At 39.1% G+C, this 27246-nt stretch overlaps 1 protein-coding gene across 2 annotated transcripts in view; it reads left to right on the top strand.

Moving 5' to 3' along the window:
* ZC3H7A (zinc finger CCCH-type containing 7A) overlaps positions 1–26827 on the top strand; it is a 37071-nt gene extending 10244 nt beyond the window's left edge. Inside the window, exons 2-23 of one of the 2 annotated variants that reach the window (XM_081133141.1) lie at positions 431–532; positions 1302–1341; positions 3486–3683; positions 8062–8220; positions 8323–8403; positions 8497–8535; positions 9158–9191; positions 9658–9941; positions 10477–10681; positions 12632–12696; positions 13532–13718; positions 14484–14645; positions 15292–15488; positions 15746–15846; positions 16304–16485; positions 17109–17185; positions 18124–18257; positions 18662–18767; positions 21574–21682; positions 23165–23298; positions 24818–24981; positions 25908–26827. In XM_081133141.1, the coding sequence (XP_080989267.1) occupies positions 465–532; positions 1302–1341; positions 3486–3683; positions 8062–8220; positions 8323–8403; positions 8497–8535; positions 9158–9191; positions 9658–9941; positions 10477–10681; positions 12632–12696; positions 13532–13718; positions 14484–14645; positions 15292–15488; positions 15746–15846; positions 16304–16485; positions 17109–17185; positions 18124–18257; positions 18662–18767; positions 21574–21682; positions 23165–23298; positions 24818–24981; positions 25908–26097 (2916 nt within the window). In that variant the 5' untranslated portion in view covers positions 431–464 and the 3' untranslated portion in view covers positions 26098–26827. The remainder of the gene's footprint in view (positions 1–430; positions 533–1301; positions 1342–3485; positions 3684–8061; positions 8221–8322; positions 8404–8496; positions 8536–9157; positions 9192–9657; positions 9942–10476; positions 10682–12631; positions 12697–13531; positions 13719–14483; positions 14646–15291; positions 15489–15745; positions 15847–16303; positions 16486–17108; positions 17186–18123; positions 18258–18661; positions 18768–21573; positions 21683–23164; positions 23299–24817; positions 24982–25907) is intronic. The other variant, XM_081133142.1, reaches the window with a different exon arrangement.
* The last annotated feature ends 419 nt before the right edge of the window (positions 26828–27246 follow it).

The following is a 27246-nucleotide window of genomic DNA, read 5'->3' as shown; positions in this document are numbered from 1 at the left end:
AGTCACAATCTCTCAGAGGCAAGCGGATGTGAAACCTTTTTACTTCTGGAGCGCTTCCAGAAGCAAAACAAGGCCCAGACTGTTAGTGGCAGCCGACGCGTGTGTGTGGGAAGGGAAGAAACAAACCCTGAAGCTGAAGGAGGGAAGAGGCGGGAGAGGAGAGACGTGACCTTTTCATGGAGATTACTTTGGAGGAGCCTTCTACTTCTGTACGGCTGTTTAACATAAAGGAGTGTGAAAACCTTACGCTCTGTGAGCTAGACAACGGGGACCACACAGCAACTCAGACAGTTCTTGGCTTAGAGGACCCGGGTCAGCATAGATGGACGTGTCCACAACGAGTCTGTGACAAGACCTTAAATGATGGGTGTTGCACCTGGGGTCCAGGAGCCGTGCTGCCTGGTGTAATATGTGTGTTCTTTCTCTCCAGATTGCGCACTTAGAAAGTGGATGTGTGGGGTAACATGTCCAGTGTGTCCGAGGAGAGAAGAAAAAGGCAGCAGAACATTAAGGAAGGACTGCAGTTTATACAGTAAGAGCTGTGTTCTCCTCCCCTGCTGACTTTTTTGTAAGGCTCTATGTTTCGCAGAGATTAAGAAATCTTTAGTCATGTATCGTAAGTCCTATTAATTTGGGTTAGGAATCAGATATTTTGTTCCAGCAGTAGTTTTAGCTCTTGCACATTGGATTTCTTTGCGCTCTCAAGTGGATCTCACTGTCACTGGTTTTTAGGGCCGAGATCCTTCAGTGTCCCTGAGAATGTTAGACTGAGGAATTTGAACCTAACCTCGTGAGAACAGTTCTGATGAATGAAAGTGAACATCTGTCAACACAGGGTTTTTGTGATCAAACATTTCCGAGAAGCCCAGTCTGTAACTGACCTTTGTAAGGCATGTCAGTGACGGGACAGCTGTGGCTTGGGTGGATGTGTCCAGGAAGACGCTGCTCTGTTCTTCCTGGGAGGCTGACTGTCCTCCCCTCACACCACAGTCAATTGGATCAGATAGTATAGTGGTTCTGAAATATTTTTAAAACTTTTTTGGCATGTGAGAAATTAGGCCTTTTTGTAGCAGTAGGTTTGAGACGAAAATGTACTTAGTCAAGAAGAGACAAAGGGATAATTTTAGATTTTTTTTCGTGACTACAGTTATATGTGAATAATGATAGGAAAGGGGAAGTAGGTCTTTAAATGTGCTTTGAACCAGCGGCAAGCCAGTAGACTCTCACCTTTAAGATGCCTTCTGGATGAACAAATCCTGATAAGATCTGGTAATTAAAATTAATTTGTTTCTTCTTCTTAGGTCACCGCTGTCGTACCCAGGAACACAGGAACAATATGCGGTAATGACTCTGGGAAGGTTGGCTCGAAAGCTCTTCAGTAGCTTGTGACTATAAATATATAGCAAGGGTTGGCAAACTGTAGGTTTGTTGACCAAATCTGGCCCATTGTTTGTTTTTGTAAATAAAGTTTTATTGGGACACAGCCACACTCATTTGTTCATATATCATCTATGGCTGCTTTTACAAGATACAGTAGTTGGGGCAGAGACTGTATGGCCCACAAAGTCTAAAATATTTAGTATCTGGGCATTTACAGAAAAGGTATGCTGATGCTCGTATATAGGACAGTCTTGTTTTGTTTTTTTTTTTAAAAACATATCTTTATTGATTTCAGAGAGAAAGGGAAAGGGAGAGAGAGAGATAGAAACATCAATGATGAGAGAGTCATTGATCGGCTGCAGCCTGCCACCTGGGCATGTGCCCTGATTGGGAATCGAACCCTGATCTCCTGGATCCTAGGTCGACACTTAACCACTGAGCTGCGCCTGGCTGGGCAGTGTTTTTTTTTTTTACGTACCCGGTCAGCTGTCCTATATTTTCTTTCCTCTATTAGTATAGTTTTGAATTAATATATCTTTTGAGCCCCTTGAAAATTAGTTCTAGCCCACCTCTCATTTCATCAAAAATAAGTGGTACAGAATATGTTGAGAAGGACAGCTGAGCATCTTCTACTTTTATTTAGGAGAAGAGAAGTTCTAACAGTAGTAAAGGGTGACTGACAACAGGAGAGCCAACGATGAATCTACGGTTAGAGCGAGAGCCCAGGTCACTGGGTCCAGGGCTACAGATCCTTGTCTTTACAGACTGTTAGTTCACCTGTGGTTTTGTGTCTCTGAGGATTTTGATGCTGCTATCACTTCTTTGTCTCTACCTGACCTTCTCTCTCCTTCATTTCAGCCTCTCTCTTCCCTCCTCCTTTCCTCCCTCTCTCTAGACAGATGTAGAATCATGAAGGATTATGGCTGCAAATCCCCTGGAATAATCCATTTTATAATTCATTTTACAATCTTTACATTTAAGTTGGAACTGGGGTCCAAAGAGATTTAGTGGCATGTCACAAGTCACCTCAGTTGTTAAAGGTTGATCTGTCCAGTTTTCTTTACCACTTTAGTTAGCTTAGACCTGAATTCATAAAATAGGACAGAAGACTTGAATATTTATTTGATCTTGTGATAAGAAAGGACTTCTATTATTTCTAAATAATATTCTAAAATATTAAAGCAGAAATCACAAAGGAATCTTAAAAACTTTTCAGCATAACAAAAGAATGTGCATACTTAACACAATAAGGAAAATGTCTCAGCCTGGCTGGTGTGGCTCAGCGGTTGAGCATCGACCTAGGATCCAGGAGATCGCAGTTCGATTCCCGGTCAGGGCACATGCCCCAGTTGTGGGCCTGATCACTAGCTGGGGGTGTGCAGGAGGCAGCTGATCAACGATGACTGTCTCATCATTGATGTTTCTATCTCTTTCTCTGTCCCTCTCTCTTCCTGTCTCTCAAATCAATAAAGATATATTAAAAAAAGAAAGAAAAAGGTTTCACATCCCTTTCCCTTTAAATCAGTAAATGGTCAGAGCAAATAGGTTATAAAAGAAGAGATACAAATTGGTCCATAAAAATGTGGGAAAGTTCAACCTTACTGGTAGTGAAAGACACAAATTTAGAAAGGAACCATTTTTCACCTAGAAATTGGTAGAGACTTTAGGTCCAGACACACAGGTGCACATGTGCCACTTACTGTTGGTGGGGGTTCTGTGAAGGAAACCACTGGAAGTAGTCGTTACTGCCTTTTTGGATGGCAATTTAGAAATACTAGTCAGAGGCCTTAAATTTCTCATTTGGTTTGATAGAGTTTCCACTGGTAGGAGTTTATCCCAGGCACAGAGTGAGAGACGTGGACAAGTATTTACAGGGTGGTTGTGCTGCCTTTTTTAAAATAATTAAAATTGAATTTTCTCTTGAAAAAGCAAGCAGGATGAAACGCGCTGAGACAGCGGTGACTTGGCCTGGGTTTCACAATTTCTTACAACAGTGCTTGTTGCTCTGTCAGATTATTTCCTCTGAAGTTTTAGGTGCAAAATTTGAAATGTACTTATACCCCAACTTGTTCCTTAAATGGTTTCATGTAATTATTTTTTTTTAGGTATATTTACGTGCTCTTGTGAGAAATCTTTTTAATGAAGGAAATGATGTTTATCGGGAAGGTGATTGGAATAACTCCATGAGCCAGTACACAGAAGCTTTGAATATAGCTGATTATGCAAAGTCTGAAGAAATTTTAATCCCTAAAGAAATCATTGAAAAACTATATATAAATCGTATTGCTTGCTATTCTAATATGGTGAGTTGTGGTTTTTAAAACAGTGTTTCAGCACTGTACGTAAGTCAATTTTCTAATTTCAGGTTTTTGTGTGTGTGTTTTTGTTGTTGTTAATCCTTACCAGAAAATATTTTTCCATTGATTTTTTAGAGAGGGAGGGAGGGAGGGAAGGAGAGAAACTTTAATGTGAGAGAGAGACATCAGTCGCACACACCCCTGTGGAGCCTGCAACCAAGTTATGTGGCCTTGACCAGGAATAGAACCTGGGACCCTTTGGTGCATGGGCCGACGCTCTAACTACTGAGCCAAACCTGCCAGGGCTCTAACTGCTTTTAGAGTTGGCTGAACCTTTCAAAAGTCAGCTCTGGGCAATGTTTAGGGATTTTTAAAGTAATTTATTTCTTAGTTACTGATCCTTGGAGATTCCCATTTGAATATGGCTTTGGGTAGGGTGTCACTTTAAAAAACAACAACAAAAAAACAGCCTAGGAAGATAAGATACAAGTGTTCAGAGATAAGTGTGTCTTTCTGGTACTGGTGTTGACAATACACTTCTTAGTCAAGATTCAGTCCTCTCAGGAGCTGTTTTAGCACAAAAAGTAGCCTTCAAAAGAATTAACACAAGCTTTCTTAAAAAGCAATCCTGCCCAGCCAGCCTGGCTCAGTGGTTAAGCATTGACCTATGATCCAGGAGATCACTGTTCTATTCCCAGTCAGGGCACATGCCTGGGTTGTAGACTCCATCCTCAGTAGGGGGCGTGCAAGAGGCAGCTGACCAATGACTCTCATTAGTGATGTCTCTCTCTCTCTCCCTCTTCCTCTCTCTGAAACCAATAAAGACATATTTTTTTTAAAAAAGCAATCCTTTGTAATGTGCCTATAATTTTCACTCTAAACCTTCAGTAAAACTTAGCCATGAAAATAAGAAAGGTACCCATATTGTCACCGAGTTCTTTGTTAAAGAGCATTCATAGCTAATTTGTTTCATGTTCTATGTGTTCCTTTCTCATCATCTAACTGTTTGGGAGTTACATTTCCATTTGACTTTTTTTAAAAATTTATCTTTATTGTTGAAAGTATTATAGGTATCTCCCCTTTCCCCTCCCATTGATCCCTCCATTCTACATCTGTCCCCCCCGCGCAGGCCTTCACCACACTATTGTTTGTGTCCATGGGTTATGCATATATACATGTAAGTTCTTTGATTAATCTCTCCCCACCTGCTCCCCCACCCCGTCTTCCCATTGAGATTCATCAATCTGTTTCATGCTTCTGTGTCTCTGGATCTGTTTTGTTCCTCAGTCTGTTTTGTTTATTAGGTTCCACATATGAATGAAATCATGTAAAACTGAATCAGAAAGAATCAGAAAACCTGAACAGGCCAATAACAACTGATGAAATCAAAGCAGTAATAAAAAAAACTCTCAGCAAACAAAAGCCCTGGTCTGGATGGCTTCACAGGGGAGCTTTCTAATTCTTTAAGTTGTAGGGTTAGATAGTTCACTAAAAATTTTTCTTGCTTTTTGAGGGAGGCCTGCAGTGCTATGAACTTCCCTCTCAGGACTGCTTTCACTGTGTCCCATAGATTTTGGGTTGTTGTGTGTTCATTTTCATTTGTTTCCAGGGAGTTTTTGATTTCTTTCTTGATCTTATTGGTAAGCCATGCATTGTTTAATAACATGCTATTTAGCCTCCATGTGTTTGAATGTTTTTGAGTGTTTTTACTGTAGTTGATTTCTGATTTCATGCCATTGTGATCTGAGATGCTAGATATGATTTCAATCTTCTTGAACTTGCAGAGACTTGTTTTGTGTCCTAACATGTGGTCTGTGTTTGAGAATTACCCATGTGCACTTGAGAGGAATGTATGTTCTGCAGCTTTGGGATGAAATATTCTGTAAATATCAATTAAATCCATCTGATCTAGTGTGCTATTTAGAGTCACTGTTTCTTTGTTGATTTTTTGTCTGGAAGATCTATCCAGTGAAATCAGTGGAGTGTTAAAGTCCACAACTGGCTTTATTGCTGTTGATCTCTCCCTTAAAGTCCCTAAGGTTATTATTGATAGGTCCTTATTTATTGCCATTTTAATTCTTAAAGCCTGTGTTTCGCTCTCTATATCTTCTTAATATTACAGCAGTCCCTTTAACATTTCTTTCAATGTTTCTATTTCTACTTCTAATTACAGCGTTCCCTTTAACATTTCCTGCAGTGCTGGTTTGGTAGTGATAAACCCCTTTAGCCTTTTTTTGTCTGGGAAACTCTTTATTTCACCATCTACTTTGAATGATAGCCTTGCTGGATAGAGTAGTCTTGGTTTCAGATCCTTGTTTTGCATTACCTTGACTACTTCATGCCATTCCCTTCTGGCCTGTAGAGTTTCTGATGAGAAGTCAGCTGACAGCCTTATGGGAGCTCCTTTGTAGGTAACAGATTGCTTTTCTCTTGCTGCCTTTAATATCCTCTCTTTTTCTTGAATTTTTGGCATTTTAATTATGATGTGTCTGGGCGTGGGCCTCTTAGGATTTTTCTTGCTTGGGATTCTATGTGCTTCTTAAACTTGTTTGACTTTTTCCTTGACTAGGTTAGGGAAGTTTTCTGCCATTGTTTCTTCAAACAGGTTCTCTAACCCTTGCTTACTTTAACCTCTTCTGGCACTTCTATAATATGAATATTGTTACATTTCATGTAGTCTCACAGCTCCCTTAGACTGTCGTCCTGTTTTTTAATTGTTTTGTCTTTTTGGATCTCTGATTGATTTTTTTCTACCTGTCTTCTAATTCACTGATCTGATCCTCGGCTTACTCTAATCTGCTGTTTATTCCTTCCAATATATTCTTTATTTCTGCTATGTCATTCTTAATTCCTGCATAGTTTCCATATCTTTTTTTGTGCTGTTGAGCATCCTTACAATCAGTTTTTTGAACTCTATATCTTAGAGATTGCTTATCTCCATTTCATTTAGCTCTTTTTCTAGAGACTTCTCTTGTTCTTTCATTTGGGGCTTGTTTTTTTGTCTCCCCGTTTTGCTTGCCTGTTTGGGTTTGTTTCTATGTATTAGGTAGATCTGCTAGGACTCTCAGTCTTTTTGGAGGGTCTCTGGTGCAGGCTAGTGTCAGACGCATTTTGTGACTGGCCCTGAGTACCCTGTTTGGAGCTATCAACAACCCACAGCTTGAGGTCCCCTCTGCTGGGGCTGGGTGTGGTTGGACACTACCGAGATGCACACCAAAGTCTGTTTATCCAAGGCTTGGGTCCAGAAGCAGATCAGGCAAAGAATCAAAGCACTTGAGGTCTGCCTCTGCCTGCAGGCTGATTAATCTGATTCTCTTAATGCGCCTCAGGCTGTAGAAACTTCTCGGGGTAGGGCGAGACATTTTCCACCAGGGTTGGGCAATTGTCGTCCCCCCCCCCCCCCCGGAAAAGCAGCAAAGTTTCTGCCTGGGAAAGATGTCCTCTGTAGTATGGGTGAATGACTCAGCACTGGGATCCAGAGGGGTGTCCTCTGAGCTCTATCTCCAGAGCCCACAACCCCAGATTCTCACACAGCTCCAGTCCACTCTGCCCTCCCTCTGCTGGAGCCCAAGGTGAGTGGCTGTACAGGAAACTTTGTGCATTGACTCTTTAAGAGGGTGCCTGCATTTCTAGCCGTCTCACCCTGGCAGACAGAAACCCAGCTGCTTTTCACAGCCACATGTTATGTGGGTACCTTTCTCAGCTCTGCTGCTCTTGGCTGGGAAGCCCAGCCTGGGGTTTAGGCCCCAGAGTCCTCAGTGGGAACCCCCACAGCTGAGATATCCCTCCTGACCTTCAGCTGTTGCCTGTGAGAGCCCAGCCAGCCCTCTCTCGCCTCCGCACTTCCTACCAGCCTCTCTGCGGTCTCCCCTTTCCCTCCTTGGTTATGAGGGGTGCTCTCCAGCTCGTCTTCAGTTGCAGTTGATTATTCAGAATGGTTTTTCTATATTTTAGTTGTAATTCTAGTTTGGTTCTGGAAGAGTGTCAGTGTGCTCAGTCTGCTGCCATCTTTAATCTCCTCCGTTTGACATTTTAATGGGATCTTCCAAGGGGTTACTATGGATGGGAGGAGAATAGGACAGGAGATTGACACCTGCGGGCATCAGTCATGTCTAGAAAGTTTTCTTCCTTGAAGATCTTTATGGCCAGATGTTAACATTTGTCTGATCCAGATGGTGGGTACATGGGTGTACATGATATTCTTCCTCCTTTTGTGTATTTGAAATTTCATAATGAAAATAATTTTAATAAAGAAAAATAATACTGCTAACCTGGAGTTTAAAAGGAGAGCACTAGCTTGGGGTCTTAATTTGTTTGCATTTACAGGAAGACATCAATGCAAGAAATGAATTGTTTGCTAACTTTACTTGGTCTTACACACCAGGGTTTCCTTGATAAAGTTGTAGAAGATTGTGATAAAGTCCTCGGTTTAAATGCCAATAACTGCAAAGCTCTGTATCGAAAATCTAAGGCACTAAGTGATTTGGGAAGATACAAAGAGGCTTATGATGCAGTAGCCAAGTGCTCCTTAGCGGTGCCTCAGGTATGGGATTTATATTTTCGTTCATTTGTTTGCATCGTGACCATCTTATTACTTCCTTGTGGATGTGTGGCATTTAAAGAGTTATATTCTCACTTTTTTCAGGATGAACATGTAATAAAACTAACTCAAGAGCTAGCTCAGAAATTGGGATTTAAAATAAGAAAAGCATATGTCAGAGCTGAGGTAAGCTGGAGTTCTCTCCATCGTGTGTTCTCATTTTGTTTTGTAACTTGGAGTCAGTTCTGATTTTAATCTCGCATCTTTGTTTTCTTTCAGCTGTCATTAAAATCAGCTCCTGGGGACAGGGCTACCAAGGTAAAGCTACTACTTTTGTAAGAATCATAATTTTAAAAAGAAGAAAAGATAGACACATTAGCATATTTGTTTTTAATATTTTTAGTTTTTGTCTTTTTATTTCTCAAACACATAATTGGTCAGAGCTTCCTGTCCTATAAAAAGAAAACAGACAATTTGAATAATATCTTTTACTCTTAACCAGCATTTCCTGAAACCTGATGGAGTATTTTACAGGGTAGTCATAGATGTTAGGTTTTGTTAGAAAAAGTGCTATAAGGCCAAATAAGTAATATTGGGAGTCATTGGGATAAACACAATGAACAAGTGTTCTTTCAGAAGTAAGTCTTCTTGGAGCCGTTACGGTGCTAGTGGTCACTGTGAGTTGGGGAGTGAGTGGCGGCCAGAGTGGTACCTCTGGCACTGGCATGCTCCTGACCCTTTCAGAAATAGTGGTCCACAGGAACAAGTGCTGCTGCTGACAGACTCGCACTGTTTAACACCACACATTACAAAGATTCCCATATTTTGTTTATTTCCTGGATCCAAATTGGAAGGGAGTCTCTTAAAGTGAGTTTTACAGATTGCTTTATAGTTTAGAATCCTGAAAATACTGTGATTCATTATTTGATTTAATTTCTAGGCTTTGAACTGTTCTGTGGAAGATATTGAGCCAGGTATGTTTTCCATGTCATCTTAATCTGAAAAGTGCCTGTTTTAGACATTATATGTTTTATAGTTGTCAATAAGATTACTGTGTGGTTGTTAGTATGAAAACAAGAATAATTTGGGAAACCACCTTTGTGCTTTGGATATGCCAGCATGTGACTGAGAATACTGATCTCAGTAAGCAGTCATTGAATGCCCAGTAAGGCCTTACCACCGTCTAACAGCTTTGCCCAAAGGGGGTCCAGGCATTTTGAGAAAGAAGGAAATGTTTTCTCAAATGAATATATCTATTCCTGGATAAAACAAATTATTTTTAGAATTACTTTTACTCTTTTACTTGAATTGCTTCTACTATCTATTTATTTGCTTTTATAATTGCTTTCATATCCTCATTTATTTTCTCTGTTATTGCTTATTAACAAACAGTATTATGTACATACAATGAAAATGAGTATTTTTTTACCCATGTTCCAGACTTATTAACTCCAAGGCAAGAAGCAGTTCCTGTTGTTTCTATACCTGCATCCAGTTTTTCTCACCAAGTTGGAAGTGAGCTGGCCTCAATTTCAGTTATGCCCTTAACTTCTGTTTTGCCACTGCAAATGGAAGAGAGCTCTCTGCCATCAGCAGTGTTGGCAAACGGAGGAAAGATCCCCTTCACTGTGCCGGAAGCTTTTGTAGACGATGGGGATATGGTCCTTGGAGATGAAATAGATGACCTCCTTGATTCTGCACCTGAAGCTAATGAAGCTGTTATGGTAAGTTCACTGTTACTTCTTTCTTCTGAAGGCTGGCTTAATTTTTTTAAAAAATGGCAATATAACCTGTTAGACATTTTCAGTATTGCCTATAGGCTGAACTGTGGGTTTCTTATCTTGAAAGTTACTTTTGTCTTTGGTGGTAACTGGCTAATTTGGTCATTTTTAAAATAAAAAAGAAACACTATGTAGTAATTAGTCAGTGTTTTTTTTTCCCTTCAACTCCTGTTGGAATCACATGTATGGAAAGGGTAAATTTAACATTCAGACAAAGAATAGGCATTTGACATTTAAGGAAAAATAAGTTTTATGGATGAGGACTTCTCATTCCTCAGTCCTTTTTAAAATGTGGGCTCGAAAAGAAATAAACTCTGTAGCTTAGAGTCCTCTACTGAGTCTTGAATTTGATTTCAACTTTGTTATGTAGCGTAATTACCCAGTGTAATGATTTGTTTTTATATGCCAATGTAAAAGCAGCTCAGCCAACTTGGAACTGAGTCCATGGAGTGTCATCAAATCTTTTATTTTTTTCCAGCCATCAGCTTTAGTGAGAGGCCCCCTTCCGACAGCCAGTGTCGCCCCTAGCATACCTTTTACGGCATCTCTGTTGGGCACCTTGCCCATTGGTGCGAGGTATGCCCCTCCACCCTCCTTCTCAGAATTGTATCCACCTTTGACTTCATCCTTAGAAGATTTCTGTTCTTCATTAAATTCATTTTCAATGAGTGAATCCAAACGAGGTAAGAGTCGAGCCATTTGTGTAAACAATTGCAGTTCATTTTCTAAAAATGACAATTTATGTTTGGCAGCTATTTAACCCTAGGTAGTTGGTACTTGAATTATTTTCATGGTAGCTGAAAATATAAAAACAAAACCTTCCATTTTAAATTAAATTCAACTTGACTTAAATGTGCTGTTCTGGAGATCAAGAAGCAAAGGAGAGCAGGAATGCACGTGGCACTGGGGGGTTTGGGACAGTTTGTTAAGCTGGGTGTCTGTTGTTTTGGGGGGTAAAATGACTTCTAATATTTTCTCCAAGAAAAGTGTACCCCATCTTAAAAGGTCTTAAAGACAGGTTATCCTTTTAAGTTCTGAACTGGGCAAATAATTATTAAAACTAATTTGGATCAGTATTCAGAATGATAACAGTTAGATCTGTTTCAGGCTGCATCCATTCAGCTCAGTAAACTTTGCCTTAGTTTTACAGGAATTGCTGAGTTTTTGGTCTGACTCCTGTTTCTGTAATTCCGTTAATAAATACTTTCAGCAATAATGATAAAAATCTACATATTTCTGAGGCATTGTTGCATGGTTAAAGGGGCAAAAATAAAAATAATTGATTTAAAGATTGACAATGGAAGAAACTAAAATTTGTGGAAGACAGAATGTCAGGGAGAAAATAATTGCATGTAGATTAAAGTAAAGAAAGTAATTGAACCTTACTAATTTTCTTTTCTAAAAAAATATATCTTTATTGATTTCAGAGAGAGGAAGGGAGAGGGAGAGAGAGAAACATCAGTGACGAGAGAGTCATTGATGGGCTGCAGCCCGCAGCCCGGGCCTGTGCCCTGACCCAGAATCGCACCCCGACCTCCAGGATCCTAGGTCTACGCTCAACCGCTGAGCCATGCCCGGCCAGGCATAATTTTCTTAATGTTTTGTTGAGTTCTTGCTTCATATTTTCAAAAGGAGAGGCTTTTTTCCCATTGAATATAAATTACTTTCTTAGTCTTAAAAAAAAAATTTTGTTGTTAATCCTCACCCGAGGATATTTTTCCATTGATTTTTAGAGAGGGGGGAGGGGAGTGAGGGGGGAAGAGAGAGACACTGATGAGAGAGACACAGCTGTTGGCTGCCTCCTGCATGGGCCTCCAGCGGGGCCTGGGATCAACCCTGCAACCCAGGGGTGTGCCCTTGACCGGGAATCAAACCCGTGACCCTTAGGTGTTCAGGCCAGTGCTCTAACCACGGAGCCACAGCAGCCAGGGCAGTCTTAGTCTTTTTAAAATTGATTTTAGAGAGAGGAACAGGGGAGGGGGGAGAGAGGGAGAAACATCAATCAGTTCCCTCCTGTATGTGCCCTGACTGGCAACCAAACCCACCACCTTTCTGTGTATAGGATGATGTTCCAGCCAACTGAGCCACACAGGCCAGGGCTCTTAGTCTTTTTAAATTTTTTATTTATTATTTTTTTAACATATCTTTACTGATTTCAGAGAGGAAGGGAGAGGGAGAGAGAGATAGAAACATCAATGATGAGAGAGTCATTGATTGGCTGCCTCCTGCACGCCCCCCACTGAGGATCGAGCCCGCAACCTGGGCATGTGCCCGGACCGGGAATCCAACTGCGATCTCCTGGATCCTAGGTCGATGTTCAACCCGAGCCACGCCAGCCAGGCTCTTAGTCTTTTTTTAAAAATAGTCTCGCTTGGTAGGCCTTGCCTGAGCTTCTCTTTCTGAAAATAGCTTTTCATTAAAATATATTTTTTTTGGTCTAAGGGTTTTTTTATGTCCTTGGTTTCTAGAGGAAAGGAAAAACTCCATAGCCCTCTTTGAGTGTCAGTCATGAGCAAGAACACTCCTAGGATTGGGATGAAAAATAACATGGGAAGCCAGTCAGCTACTAGCCCTGATGTTTTTATTACCTGATTAGATTGAAAAGGTCTGTTGAAGTTTTTTTATTATTTTAGATCTGCCCACCTCAACTTCTAGAGAGGGAACATCGCTTAACAACAGTAATTCTTCCCTTTTACTTGTAAGTGCCAATTCCTCTTTTGTAAATACATCAGTTAAATTGAAAATAGGTCTTTTACTTAAGTACCTGAGTTATTTGAGTGAACGTGACATCTCCCTGAAATTTTGTGTGTGCTGTGGGAATTTGTGTTAGAATAAGACTCTTTTGGAACATCCAGTAATAAATGCTCTGTGTTTAAGACTGAATCTGTCATAGCAAATTAACCTCTATTGCAGACATTGTAAGAGACTTTAGCATAGAGTAAACAAAACAAAGAAATACAGTTGACTCTTGAACCATACGGGTTTGAATTGTGAGGGTCCACTTACACCACGTAATTTTTCCAATGAGGTTGGGAGTCCGTCGACATGGAGGACTGACTGCATGCATTGATCTAAGGGGCTTGAACATCCTCAGATTTTGTTATCCTCAGGGTTCCTGGAACTACTCCCCTGAGGATACCGCTGCACAATTGAAGTCTTTGGAGAGTCAAAAGTTATATGTGGATCTTTTACTGCTTGGGGGTCAGCCCCCTTATCCCCACGTTGTTTAAGGGTCAACTGTATTAAGATCAGGGCATGTAAAATGTGTTTGCTATGAAACAGAACAATTACCTGTTACATTTAACAACTCATGGAGGGTCAGAAAAAGTTGGGGAGGGGCATAGAGACCCAAAGAGAGGAAAATGTACAAAGAAACAGTTTTTAAATAAAACCTCTTTAGAGACAGAATAGTACCGACTTCAGTCTGTGAAGAATGTCTGATTTTTAGAAGAACTTGTTTCCTGCTCTAGTGATAGTGCAATCAATATTTGTTGGCTGTTTTTTGTTTTTTTGTTTTTTTATTCTTCTTGCAGATGAATGGACCAGGAAGTTTGTTTGCTTCTGAGAGTTTCCTGGGAATTTCAAGTCACCCTAGAAATGACTTTGGAAACTTTTTTGGAAGTGCAGTTACGAAACCACCTCCATCAGTGACCCCAAGACATCCCCTTGAAGGAACCCATGAATTGAGACAAGCTTGCCAGATCTGTTTTGTAAAATCAGGTCAGGACCAAGCAAGCTGTGGACAGTATTGAACTAGCAACCTGAGAGTTCTTAGGAATTTGTAAATACGTGTGGCAAACACCAGCTATTGTCACTTTTCAGTCCCTATTTGAATTCTTTATAAAGAAGCCACAGTTACTGATTTGGGGCCTTTTGAGTCTAATAAGTTTCTGCCCTTATTTGATATAATTTTCTTTATTAAAGCATATGGAATAGAATATCTGAGTTTGAAAGCTTATTGAGATTTTTATGAAATTGTTTATGTTCTAAGTATATGTTTAAGAACATGGTCATTTTCAAGTAGAGCAAGAACAAAAAAATATTATAAGACCAGTATATGATATAATGTTTATAGAAATGCAAGTACTTTCTGTTGGCTTATTTCTTATCTTTACCCCTATATTAAGCAATTTAAATTCAATTTATTCTGTATTTATTCTCAGTTGAAACAGATTCTATTCCCCAATTCATTTTTTTCTCTTAGTTTTATATTTAATAATGTTCTTTATAAACCATCAGAGTTCCTCTTCTAGTAGTTTAAATAAGGGTATATGCTGGGAGGACTGGTATTGAATAGAACTTTGTGTTGTCTAACAAACAGCAAAAATTACTTTAGTAGCTTGTTTACATTTTGGTGTTATGAGAATGGGATTTTTGTGGGAATTTAGTAGTCAATGAATCTGCTCACATCTGTTTGTAAATGTGCCTGTAAAATGAAATTATACTTCTTGTGCATATGAGCAATCCTTTTTACATGTTTTTCAGGCCCTAAGTTAATGGATTTCACATACCTTGCTGATACTGATCATAAATGTAAGAAAGATATTTTAATTGGTAGGATAAAGAATGTCGAAGATAAATCATGGAAAAAAATACGCCCAAGACCAACAAAAACAAATTATGAAGGACCTTATTATATATGTAAAGGTATATACTATAATTACTTAGTGCACATTACATAAGTGATAAATGATGTGCTGCATTTATTATAATGGTTCCAGGATTACTGTTGCTAAAAATGTTTAAATAGAGTTAATTGCCAGTTCCTTGGATTGAGACATTAGTATTTTTTATATTATTTTTACCTTGGTTTTAAACTTCTTTTGTGGTGTATATTTTGTAGCTATATATGGATCCAGGACTTTGACCAGGTTTTAAACAGAAACCGTTTCAAATTTTATGATTTGGCCTAAACAGAATCAGAACACTGAACTAAGGCTTTGAAAATATTGTTCTTTAAGCTGCTTTGGAGAGAGCTTGGTATTTTTATTTTGTTAAGCCATTTCATCTGAACAAACTTTGAATATTTCTAAACAATTTTTTAAACTTAGGTAGAGTATATGAGCATATCAAGGCTTTTTTTCCCTGTCCAGAAAAAATAATATGTATTTGTGGTGCTGGGTTTTTGTTTCAGAGTTAATACCATTTCTGGATAGGAACATGGGTATTCTTTGAACCTCTCCATGAATTGTTATAAAAATTCAAATGATGCCCTAAACGGGTTTAATATTCATTGGCTTTGAAAAACCAGTGGTCCACATTATAAATGTCTTTTAATTCTCTGTCTTTCTAGATGTTGCTGCTGAGGAGGAATGTAGATATTCAGGCCACTGCACATTTGCTTATTGCCAAGAAGAGATAGACGTCTGGACACTGGAGCGGAAAGGGGCATTTAGTAGAGAGGCTTTCTTTGGTGGCAATGGAAAGGTCAACCTTACCGTATTCAAACTTCTGCAAGAGCATCTTGGGGAATTTATATTCCTTTGTGAGGTGCTGTCTCAAAACCTTATTTTCTGCTATAAAATTGGTGATAGTTTCTGACTTGAAAGCCCAGCAGTATAGGTCCTGCTCAAGCATTCACTTGGCAATGGTAGCTCCTATGATTATCCAAAAGATAATAATGAACATTAGTCGGTATAAGTATATAATGTATAATAAGTGTATAATATTAAAACTTAAGAAATAGGGTACAAAAGTTATATTTGTGTTATGTTTTTTTGATAATTTTTCTTCTCTGTTTGTTCCAGAAATGTTTTGATCATAAGCCTAGAATGATCAGTAAAAGAAATAAAGATAATTCTACTTCTTGTTCTCACCCGGTTACAAAGCACGAGTTTCAAGACAATAAGTATGTTGCTAGTTTCTAATTTTTATTGTGACAAAATAGATTTTTTTCTTAGCTCCAAATAAAACCAGACTACTAGTATTCACCCAGGCATTCCCCCCCTCCATTTGTTGTCTTGAAAAACAATGACTATTTAAAAATGTCTGTTAGTAGATTTTTCTGGGCTTTTTTTTTTTAATGAATTATTAAATTAATTCTTTAATACAGAAAAGCATTATTGATTTTTAGCTGCTCATGACATGGATTTAGGTGTTATATGACTTAATGAATTAATTATCCTTCCCCCCAGTTAGTCCAGCAATTGTGTACAATGATTTATTTTTTCCTGATAAAGATTTAAAATGTATTTTTAGTCTAAACTTGACATTACACACACACACACATATATGTGTGTATATATATATATATTTCTTTTTAATTTATAGCAGGCAATATTAAAATGTCACTGTTTTCATCTTAGGTGCCTTGTCCACATTTTGCGAGAGACAACAGTAAAATATTCCAAAATACGTTCTTTTCATGGTCAGTGTCAGCTTGATTTATGTCGACATGAGGTTCGATATGGCTGTTTAAGGGAAGATGAGTGCTTTTATGCTCACAGTCTTGTAGAATTGAAGGTCTGGATATTGCAGAGTGAAACAGGTTGGTATGTGTGTGTGTGTGTGTGATTGAGATGTGTCTTGAGCAGTCTAGTTTTTTTTTAAAAGATTTTTATTGATTTTTAGAGAGAGAGGAAAGGAAAGGGAGAGAGAGAGAGAGAGAAACACTGATGTGAGAAACATTGATTGGCTACCTCCTGCACACCCCTCTACCAGGGATCGGGCAACCTTTCAGTGCACGGGACGACACCCGACCAACAGCCTCACCAGCCAGGGCAAGAGCGGTTAGGTTTGATGAAACAGTCTCGGAGGCCCTTCTCTATCACCCTGATGTGGCAACCCTGTTGATTTTGCCTTGAGCTTTAAACTGTGTGATTACCTTTCATTTTTAGAATGGCCTGCTTTTAGTATGATCTCATGTAATTAATTACTGGTACAAGTTCATGCATGTAGTATGGTTTTGTGAGGAAGATTCCTTGAAAAACACCAAGAGCTCTATTTGTAAATATCATGTGATGTTCATTCCTCCTTGGCGGTAGATTACACAGCGTGGAATAATTAGAAAACAGTGTGGAATAATTAGGAAATTGTGAGTCAGACTGTGATATCTGATTGGTGGACTGTTATTACATAAAGAACCTAAAGGAAGGCTTTTACATTTCCCAGGTATCTCACATGATGCTATTGCTCAAGAATCTAAACGATATTGGCAAAATTTGGAAGCAAACGTACCTGGAGCTCAGGTATTTTCTCTTGTGTACTTTTTGCATTTCGAATCTTTCTGGAATGGCCTAATGGATGTTAATTGTTGGCAGAGGCAGTTCATACTTGCAGTCATCCATTACTTTCTTAATATCTGTTGAGGAATTCTTAGTGTGAAAAAAATTTCTGAGTTTTAGTTGGTTATCATAAAAAATTGGGCATCCCATAATACAAGCCAAGAGTATAGGACACAATTTTCTTTTAATATGTTTTTATTGATTTTTTTTAGAAAGAGAGGAAGGGAGAGGGAGAAAGAGAGAAAAACATCAATCAGCTCCCTCCTGCATGCCCCCTACTGGGGATCAACCCTGAAACCTGGGCATGTGCTCTCACTAGGAGTCAAACCAGTGACCTCTTGGTGTCTGGGACAATTCTCAATCAACTGAGCCACCCCATCCAGGACCAGTTCTGTTTTTCAACCTAACTGACAGAATGATTGAGATTTTGGGCTTTGGGGATTTTACTATTATCCAAAAAAAAATTTTTAAACTTCATAATTAATATTAATTGGTATAAGTATATGTGTATAAGTATGTGATCATACTGAAACTAAGAAATATTAGGGGTACAAAAGTTATATTTTGTATTATTTTAGGGAGGTGGATTGTGCTTGCAGTTTTGTTTTCCATCTGGCACAAGTACCTCCCCCTTCTCCCCCCCAAAAACTTCCAGTCATCAATTCCAAAGCTGACTTTTATAAATTGAGGTTTAGTGTCTCTAATCTGCCTTTTATTGTATTGTATTTGGGTGGAGAATTGGAGATTTCGTTATCACATCATATATCTAATGGTCAAATCATCAAACCAGAGAAAAGGAGATAATTGTATGTTATGAAAAATAAATGCATGGTGATTCAGTATTTTATTCTTACAAAACTAGTTTTCTGTTAAAATTAAAACTGATCTTTTAATTGTTTAAGGTACCTGGCAATCAAATAATGCCTGGATTTCTTAATATGAAGATAAAATTTGTGTGTGCTCAGTGTCTGAGAAATGGTCAAGTCATTGAACCAGATAAAAACAGAAAATATTGTAGTGCAAAAGCAAGGCATTCGTAAGTAGCGTGTGTGTGTGTGGAAACAATACCTATTTCATAATGCTCTGTTTCATAGGTGTAAAATCATACATGTGAGAATTTAGACTTTGAAGAGGGAAGAGGAAAGATAATTTAGGAGTAATTACAAAGAACAAGGAAAGATTTTTTTAGGCTTTAGCTAAGAATTCAACAAAATAGTGTTTTTCTTATATTTTATCAGTGTTTCATTAGGATTTGTAGGGAATGTTTGTGTATAAATATCAACAGGAAATGAAATGACAGCATCATGAGGCATTTCTTTTAGAAGGGTTGAGAAGGAAAAAACAGCCTCTGGTCCTTTAGGTACAAACTTTGTACCTGTCCCTTTATATTATGCCTTTTGCCAGTGTTTCTTTGTTTTTTCTGAACTCCATTTTTCTTAGGTGGACCAAAGATCGTCGTGCGATGAGAGTGATGTCTGTTGAACGTAAGAAGTGGATGAACATCCGTCCTCTCCCCACAAAGAAACAAATGCCTTTACAGTTTGATGTACATACGTAATTTTTAAGCCACTTTTTTTATTAGGCATTTCAAATTATTAGAAAGTAGTAGTAATTCAGATTGAAACTGGCTCCCTTTAAATAATGCTCATCGTAATAGTTAAATTTAAATGGTTTTCTCTTTTTTCCTTCCTTTTAGTATGTGTGTGATTCTGGGACAGTTTTCAGATGGATTGGAATTTTAGGAGTTACTTGGAAAAAGTAAATAGAAAATCAAGAAAAAGAGACTTGTGGGCATGATTTAAGTTATTTTTCAGAGGAATTACTTTTGGGAGGGCATGGAAGAGAATTTCATTTAAATTTGATTCCTCAGCTTTCTTATCATACCCAAGGCCTTCTATATTGTTACGAATGCTGTGGATGAGTTGTTTTTATCATGCCTGTTTCTTTCACTGAAGCAGTGGATACTAACTAAAAGATACCCCACTTGATAGGACTTCTAAAAATAACCCAGAGGAAAAATCTTCAAAGTTAGAAGACATGTTCCTCAAAAACCCTTAGAATGAAAATGCCAGACCAACTTAACATTAGAATAGCGCTTCCTTCACGAGGTGGCATGTTTCAAACCTCGGTACCCTCCGGTGCCTTATATGACCTTGAAGATGATTGTCCAGGCAAAGTCTGAGCTGGCTGTGGACTGTCCTCTTCACAAGGGAGTGGGTCTGGAGAGAGTCTGGAGGGATTTCACCAAGTGAGTTAATGGACAGGGACACTGGAACATTGACAGGTTTTAAATTTTCTGCCCCAGTGGGGGAAATATGGAGAGAACCTTTTGCCCAGAGAAGCAGGTCAGATGGATTGCAGAGTCCCCTGGGTAAAGGAAGCCTCCCTCTTTGACTTGTCAGAAAGTGTTGAGGAAGAGACATTAATATCCCATCAACCAGAGTAAAACTTCTGTAAAAAAAGTTTTGTGAAACTTAGGTTACAAGGTCAGTCTTGGAAAGAGGTGGTATGTTTGTGTTTCATCCACAGTGGTTTCAGTCTCATAGATTTGGGTGATTTAATCAGTGGGGTATGTAGGAGGGAAAGAAGGCTGATTGGAACCATTGATATTTTGGGCTTTAAAAGATGGTTGGAGATTATGGGTAAATTCCTACTTTGTTAAAACAGACGACTGAGAACAATTCTAGTTTATGAGGCAGCTGCCTAGACTACTGGTTATACTAAAATCTCAGATGTGGTATAGTGCTGTACGATGTTACAGTAGCTTATTTTCTTTTTTCTCTCTACCATACTAGGCATTACTTAGGGATCCTTTCTGTAAAAGAAGAAATAGAGAGAGAGAGAGAGAGAGAGAGAGAGAGAGAGAGAGAGAGAGAGAGAGAGAGAGAGAGAGAGAGTGTGTGTGTGTGTGTGTGTGCGCGCGCGCGCAGGCAGGCAGGCAGGCAGGCAGTGTGGTAAGATGGAAAGAGAAAGAGAATGGGCTTCAGAGTACCAGAAGGGCTCTGGTCAAGTTACTCAGCCTCAGTTTACTCATTTGTAAATGAGAATAATTATATAATAGGGAAGATTACATGAGATGGTATTATGTAAAAACCCAGCAAAGTGACTGGCTTTCTCCTTTGTCTTTTCTTCTTGCTCCTAATCATGGAGCTTTAAAGACTATGGTAGATGTTTCCCTAGTAAGTCACAGAATGTTTTATTGACTACTGACTTAATAAAGAAGATTCTAAGGGGAGGGGTCACTAACCTCGGTCCAAGAGAGAAAACATGCCAGGGCACTACTTTAGATTTTTAGCAAAAACTGATGCTAAGCAGCTAATATTGTGTAAGCTAATACATAAGGTCAGCTCCTGTTGAAATACAAATAAATAAACCAAGATAAGCTAATGAATAATTGTACTAGGATTTATGTTCTATAAAGACAAGTATATATATTTTTTGAAGGTTGCTTTTTATTTTGTTAATCCTCTCCTGAGGATATGTTTTTATTGACTTTCAGAGAGAGACAAAGAAAGAAAAAGAAACATCGATTTGTTCCACTTTATTTATGCATTCATGGTTGATTCTCGTATGTGCCCTGACCGGGGATGGAACCTGCAACCTTGTTGTATCTGGACGACACTCTAACCAGCTGAGCTACCTAGCCAGAGCTGATGGAGGTTTTCTTAGTTCTTTATAGTCAAGGTTCCTAGGAAGTCTGCTGCGTTCTGCTTATCGCTTTATTGTCCCACCAATATAATTGAAATTTACTTTGTAAAATAAAATGCATATAACCAGAAGAGGTATTATTTGAATGCTGTGTAACTGGATGGCCTGGTTAGTGCAATAATCGTCTTTAGAAAATGCATATCTAGTGACTGATGGCCAAGGTTCACTGCCAGTGTTGGTCATTAGTAAGATAAATGCCCAAGATTTTTATTATTTTTTGACACTGTTTAATACCTTTGGAGTAGCCTGCAGTTTCTTAACTGCTTCCCAAGTGCTGAAAAGGAGGCATCCTGGGTGGTAGGTCAGGGAGAATAGGAGCTATCAGAGTGAGGGACCAGAGATCTGCATTCAGAGATAAAAATTATGTATGTTAAAAGCAGTGAGTTTGTAGACATTTTCTTGTAAGAAAATGTTCCACATTCCAGTTCATACTTTTCTTTCTTTTGGAAATGTTTGAAGTGAAAAGCTTAATATCATCTCATGTATTTTGGGCTTGTAGTCAGTTTGAATAGAATCAAATCAGTCTTATTTTAAAATTGTATTACTCAGCATTAGCATGGATAATAATGCTTATTTTGCTTAAATGTAAAAATTACGCAGTTTTACTAAGTGTACTATGTTTTATATTCATATTTTTTATACAGCTGTGCAATCATATTGCTTCTGGGAAAAAATGTCAATATGTTGGAAACTGTTCTTTTGCTCACAGTCCTGAGGAACGAGAAGTGTGGACTTACATGAAGGAGAATGGGAGTAAGTTGATGTTTTAACTGTGGTCTTGACATCCGTGAAATCTAGCTCACCTGAAAGTTTCTTTCCTCTCTGAAAATATGCCAGCTTGCCATGAACAGAGAAAGCAGTTTGCATCTGAAACAATTGTACCGTTTTATCAGTGGAGCAGAATCCGACATCTGATCTGTGCTTTGGTCAGATTTGGATACAGATATATAGGTTTGCATCCTTTGATGTCGTAGATCTGTTCCTGAGTAATGGTCTGGGGAAGTCAGTCCTCCCATGACTGCTTAAGTCAGAGCATCTGCTCCTATTGCGAATAGTCACCCCCTGAATTAGATTAGAACCGGAGGTTTCTTCAAGGAGGCCTTACTGGTAAAACACGCCCAGATTCAAAGGCCCAAGGAGAGAAAGTGTATCTTGGTCAAACTTCTAGTTTACTGTGGGAGTCTGAAAGCCTCAGACAACTTTTCACTTTTGACCAGAAAATATTTTATTACAAGGATCATTGTTCTTTAATCTTAACTGATGGAAAGTTACAGACTGCAATCTCTGGATTACAAGAACCAATTAGGTTTAAGCATGTCACCTGCTGTATTTCAACGTCAAAATTCAGTGACTTGTGTCCTCCTTGCTGTCTTGCTTGGACTAGGGACATACTGGCAACTGGGGATAGATTTGGCCACACATACCCCTCTCCCCCTGGGGACATTGGCAATATCTGGAGAAATTTTTATTTTGGGAATGTGCTGCTGGTATCTAGTGGGTCAAGTCCAGGGATGATGTTAAATGCACACAGGACAGCCCCCAACAGCAAAAACTTATCTGTCCCAGAATGTCAACAGTGCTGAGGTTGAGAAACCTGGTTTTAGCACTTGACAGTATGCAGAGTGCACCTGTTCTTACATAGGAAGCAGTTTGCAGCCACTTCCCAGGACCTGGTCACAGTTGTGTTGTAAATTGTACCCCAGCATGTCAGTCCTTTGGGACTGTGGCTTGACTGATGGACTCCCATCAGGGTCAGAATCTTGGTCCCAATAGTAGTATGTTTTCCTTTCTCAGTAAGCAGTGAGGAGCGTATCAGCTCCAGGCTCCCCCAAGCTGAGTAAGTAGCTTGTGTGGTTATGGCAATAACAAGTGTTTAATGTGGGCACCATGAAGCTGTGCAGAGGCTTTTTGTTTTTTTTAGTGGTACCCTTATAATGGTTTCTGAATTTTAAACACCCCCCACCAAAGTGTCTTGCAGATGCAGGGAGGAGTTAATTAATTTTGAAAACTAATGTTTGCGGTCTAACAGTCCTGAATTTGATTCTTGCCCATGAGAGTTCACCTGCTGCTTGGATGTGGACCGTCTCTCCCTGTCTAATATAATCAGTTTCCATTCAGCCTCTCGCTTTTCTTTTGAAAATGTATGCTGACTGATAGAAAAATGTGCATGATCTTACATTTATTTAAATGGTGTATTTAAATCTTTGTTGCTGAAAGTGATTCATTTTTTTTTAGTACAAGATATGGAGCAGTTTTATGAACTATGGCTAAAGAGTCAAAAAAATGAAAAAAGTGATGATGTAGCCAGTCAGTCCAACAAGGAAAATGGAAAACAAATTCATATGCCCACAGATTACGCTGAAGTTACTGTAAGTACCGTTGGTTGCCTCACCTCTCCTTTGCTTCCAAGCTGTGGGCGGAACCTTTCTTTTTTCCCCACCTCCTCTGAAACCTGGCTCCATCACTCGCTCCCTGCCCTTTTCTAGCATCTTCATTTCATCTTTCTCCAGTGGCCTGCTGCTGTGTCAGCTTAAGTCTCTTCATTCTGAAATCTTTTCCTTGATCTTTTTTCTGACTTTGGAGCCAGAGAATTTTAAGTCTAAGTCCTGGTTCCTTTCTTACTAGGCTGGGCAGATTATTAACGATCTCCGAGTGGGGTTGCTGTGGTGGGGAAGTAAAGTGTAATGAATCGGTACACTCATCCCAGTGCTAGGCCACAGAAGGTGCCCAGGACCTGTAGCCCCCCCAGGTCCTCTCCTTCCCCGCCTGCAGTCTGGCCTCTGCCTCCAGGGTTCTATAGAGACATTAAGTCACCTGTGGTCTTTTACTGTTGTGGTTTTCTTTAAAAATTTTCAGAAAACTAAGGAGGATAATATAATGAATATTTTGAGCCCACCATCCCAAGTGAAGTGATATTAATAGTTTGTTGTATTTGCTTCTGTAAGATAAATAAAATGGTACAGATAAAGTTAGAACCCCATTTGTCCCTCTTCCCAGAGGGCCCAGATCTGGTGTGTATTTTTCCAGGCCATGTGTACACATCTTTGACATATTTACTCCTAATCTATAGTTCTGCCTGACATGTTTTTTAAATTGACATAGGCATATGTGTTATTCTGCTACTTGGTTCTTATTTTGCTTTTTGGCCCCTCTACACATTGATTTAGTCAGATCCAGGTCACATCCGTGGCCTGGCCTTGCCCCATGCCTCTGCTTGTGTTACACCCTGTGAATCTGCCCTCTCTGTGAAGACTCAGCTCTGATTCCCTTGCTACCTTTTCTTAAGTCCCCCTTGGGTTCCCAGAGCAGGGCTACCCACGCTTCCTGGGTCATGAGATCTACCTGGGTGTTTAGTAAGATAGATTGTCATCTGTATCCCATGCATATCGAATCAGAATCTCATGAGAAGTCTCCAGAGTCTGTTCTTTATTCTTACCCAGTGTTGCAATGATACTTACACAGGGCATTTGGGAAATACTACTTAGGCACTTAAAGCTTGCATCCCCCTGGGGGTTTACTTACTTTCTGCGTTTCCTCGTGGTGCTACTCCTTCCCGGAATCCTTGAACCTGGCCCCTGTCGTACTGACAGACATCCTTGTTTGCACACTAGCTCCTGTGATCTCTTTGCTGGAGACTTCCTGGACACCTGGCTGAATCCATCACCCCTGCGCTCTTCTTCCTGTGCTATATGGCACGCTTCTCAGTGTTGGCATCCTTTCATTGGTCCTGCTTCTTACTTTGCATTTTATGTTCTTGCCCGGCTTTCCCATTAGATGGTCTGGGTCTTAGTTTGGGTGGTTTTTAGTCTTCCTGGTGCCCTTACCTGACTGTGTGTGAGGGACACACAGACACCTGCTGATGGGATAAATGTCTTTTGTGCTCTTTAGGTGGACTTTCACTGCTGGATGTGTGGGAAGAACTGTAACAGTGAGAAGCAGTGGCAAGGCCACATCTCCTCAGAGAAGCACAAAGAGAAGGTTTTCCACACTGAAGATGACCAGTACTGCTGGCAGCACCGCTTTCCAACAGGATATTTTAGTATTTGTGATAGGTACGTAGGTTTCTTATTTCCCACATGAAAAGTGCTGGTCTCACATGACTTTGCCGGTCATTACGTCAGTAGACAGAATATCTGGGTGATGTCTTCTAATCTTAGAGGCTTAGATTTGGGCTCAGAGCTTTAGTTGCTCTTTGAACATTTCTTCATTCTTCTGTGGTTACAGGAAAAGATTTTCTAGTCTGCTGATCCCAGTTTGAAATGTCTTAACATAACCGAATAGAGAAGTATGTTCATTCGAGTTTGCCCAATTTTTAAATTCTCAGCCGTGATTGTCTAGCCCTTCACCACAACCTTTCTTGTCATAGATGTTCATCAGTTTTGAAACCGCCTTTAAATATTTCAAGTGTAAATCTGAAACTAACTCGGGTGAAAGGAGAATGTATCACTCTTGTGTTTACATAGATTAATTTTTCAATGGCAAAGGAAATAACTTTGAGTTGCTTCTCATTTTGTTAAAATGCTGTTAATATTTAATTTCTAAATTTAGATCCACATGATACTTAAAACTGTCTAAGGCAGCTTTTACTTAGTGTCACTTCTGATTTCTCTATACTGCATCAAGAAGGATTATAGTTCTCCCCCTCTCTGCCCCCTGATTTAAAAGTATTTTCTCTCTTCTTTTTTTTAAATGAGTTTTTTTGCCAGATTACAAAATTGGGAAAAGTTCATTTTAATCAATTTATCTAAAGATTCATTTGTTTAGGAAAATGTTTGAATTGTAGCAATAAGACAGTATTTTTCATTAAATACATTTAAAAAGCTTAAAGTATATCTGTCTCAAGGCTGTAAGATAACCACTTTTCTAGACTTGATTTTCAACTAAAAGTTATATGCAAATCATAAAGCTAGTGAAGTGTACATTTTAAGATTTTCATAAACAACTTGTGGACGCTTATAAAGCTGACTTGTCCTGACAGGTATATGAGTGGTACCTGCACAGAAGGGAGCAGCTGTAAATTTGCACATGGAAATGCTGAACTTCACGAATGGGAAGAAAGAAGAGACGCCCTAAAGATGAAGCTCAACAAAGCAAGAAAAGATCACTTAATTGCCCCAAATGATAATGACTTTGGAAAATATAGTTTTTTGTTTAAAGATTTAAACTAATATGCTGGCTTTTATGTATGTTACCTAATCAGAGCATTGACCAGAAAAATTGAAAGTGTTCTAAGGAACGTACCAGAAGAGCTGCAGATTTTCTGCTTGTATTGGCGTCTATCCTCCCTCCTGAGCAGCAACCCACAGTAGGTAGGAAAAAGGGCTGTTTAACAGGTCTGCCATGCTCTCATGGCACCATTGGCATCAAATGGCCAAGTGATTGCTTCCGGTTGCCATCTGTTGAACAGACTTTTGGATGAAGTGTGTTGGGGAAGAGGGTAAGGTTATATCTAGGACAACCTCTTGAGATGGTCTTTCAGATAAGAACCATGATGATGAGAGATTAAATACTTGTACTAGGATCAGAACACATGATGGATGAAATTCTTTACACATTTTAAGCAGAATGAATTTGTTTAATATAATAAAGTTTGCTACTTATCTGTATGTAGGTTGCTAAAAAGAATTTTCTTAACTCAGATTTTAAGCCAAATAACCATTTAACACTACTATACGTTAAATGGGGTATTTTTCTGTATTTGAATGTTTCACTATATAAGGGAACTGAGGATAATAATGTGCATTGAGAATATTTTGAAAAATAATCAGCTGACTCAAATTTTATTTCTTGGTCTTTTGCTGTTTAAATGATGATTTTGAAAGATTAAACTTGTACTGTTGGTATTGTGTAGTGTATGGACCAATATTGCCTGTAATAAATATTTTATATGTAGATGTCTTTCAGTTTTTGGTGTGATTCTTTCCCCACAAAGAAATGTTGAAACTGGGTACTAAACTCACAAGGTTTGACTTTTTTAATAGCACTTTTATTTAAGCAGTTAGTAACAGAATGCAGAATGCAAAATAAAGGGATCAGGAAGCCACTTTCACTTTGTCCCACGCACTAGATTTTGGTTGAAAGTGTCTTTTGTTGACTGATGTAACTCTTCTAGGTGCTCTTCTGTGTTTCGTTCAGATGCATGATTAACAAGGAGACATGGTCAGCTAAGATGTAGGCTGTGGGATTCCAGAGACAAGTGTCTAGCACAATACCCTCGATAGATGTGTTTGGTTGTTGACAGACCACTGAAGACATGGGCTGACAGACACAAAGAAAGGGATAAGCTGTCCTTTCTCAGACTAACCTGCTTCAGAGGC

The sequence above is a fragment of the Miniopterus schreibersii genome, assembly GCF_964146895.1.
Source record: "Miniopterus schreibersii genome assembly, chromosome: 3".
In the NCBI taxonomy this organism is placed as follows: Eukaryota; Metazoa; Chordata; class Mammalia; order Chiroptera; family Miniopteridae; genus Miniopterus; species Miniopterus schreibersii.
The sequence above is the reverse complement of the archived record's forward strand: the minus strand, read 5'-3'. Positions and strand labels throughout refer to the sequence as shown.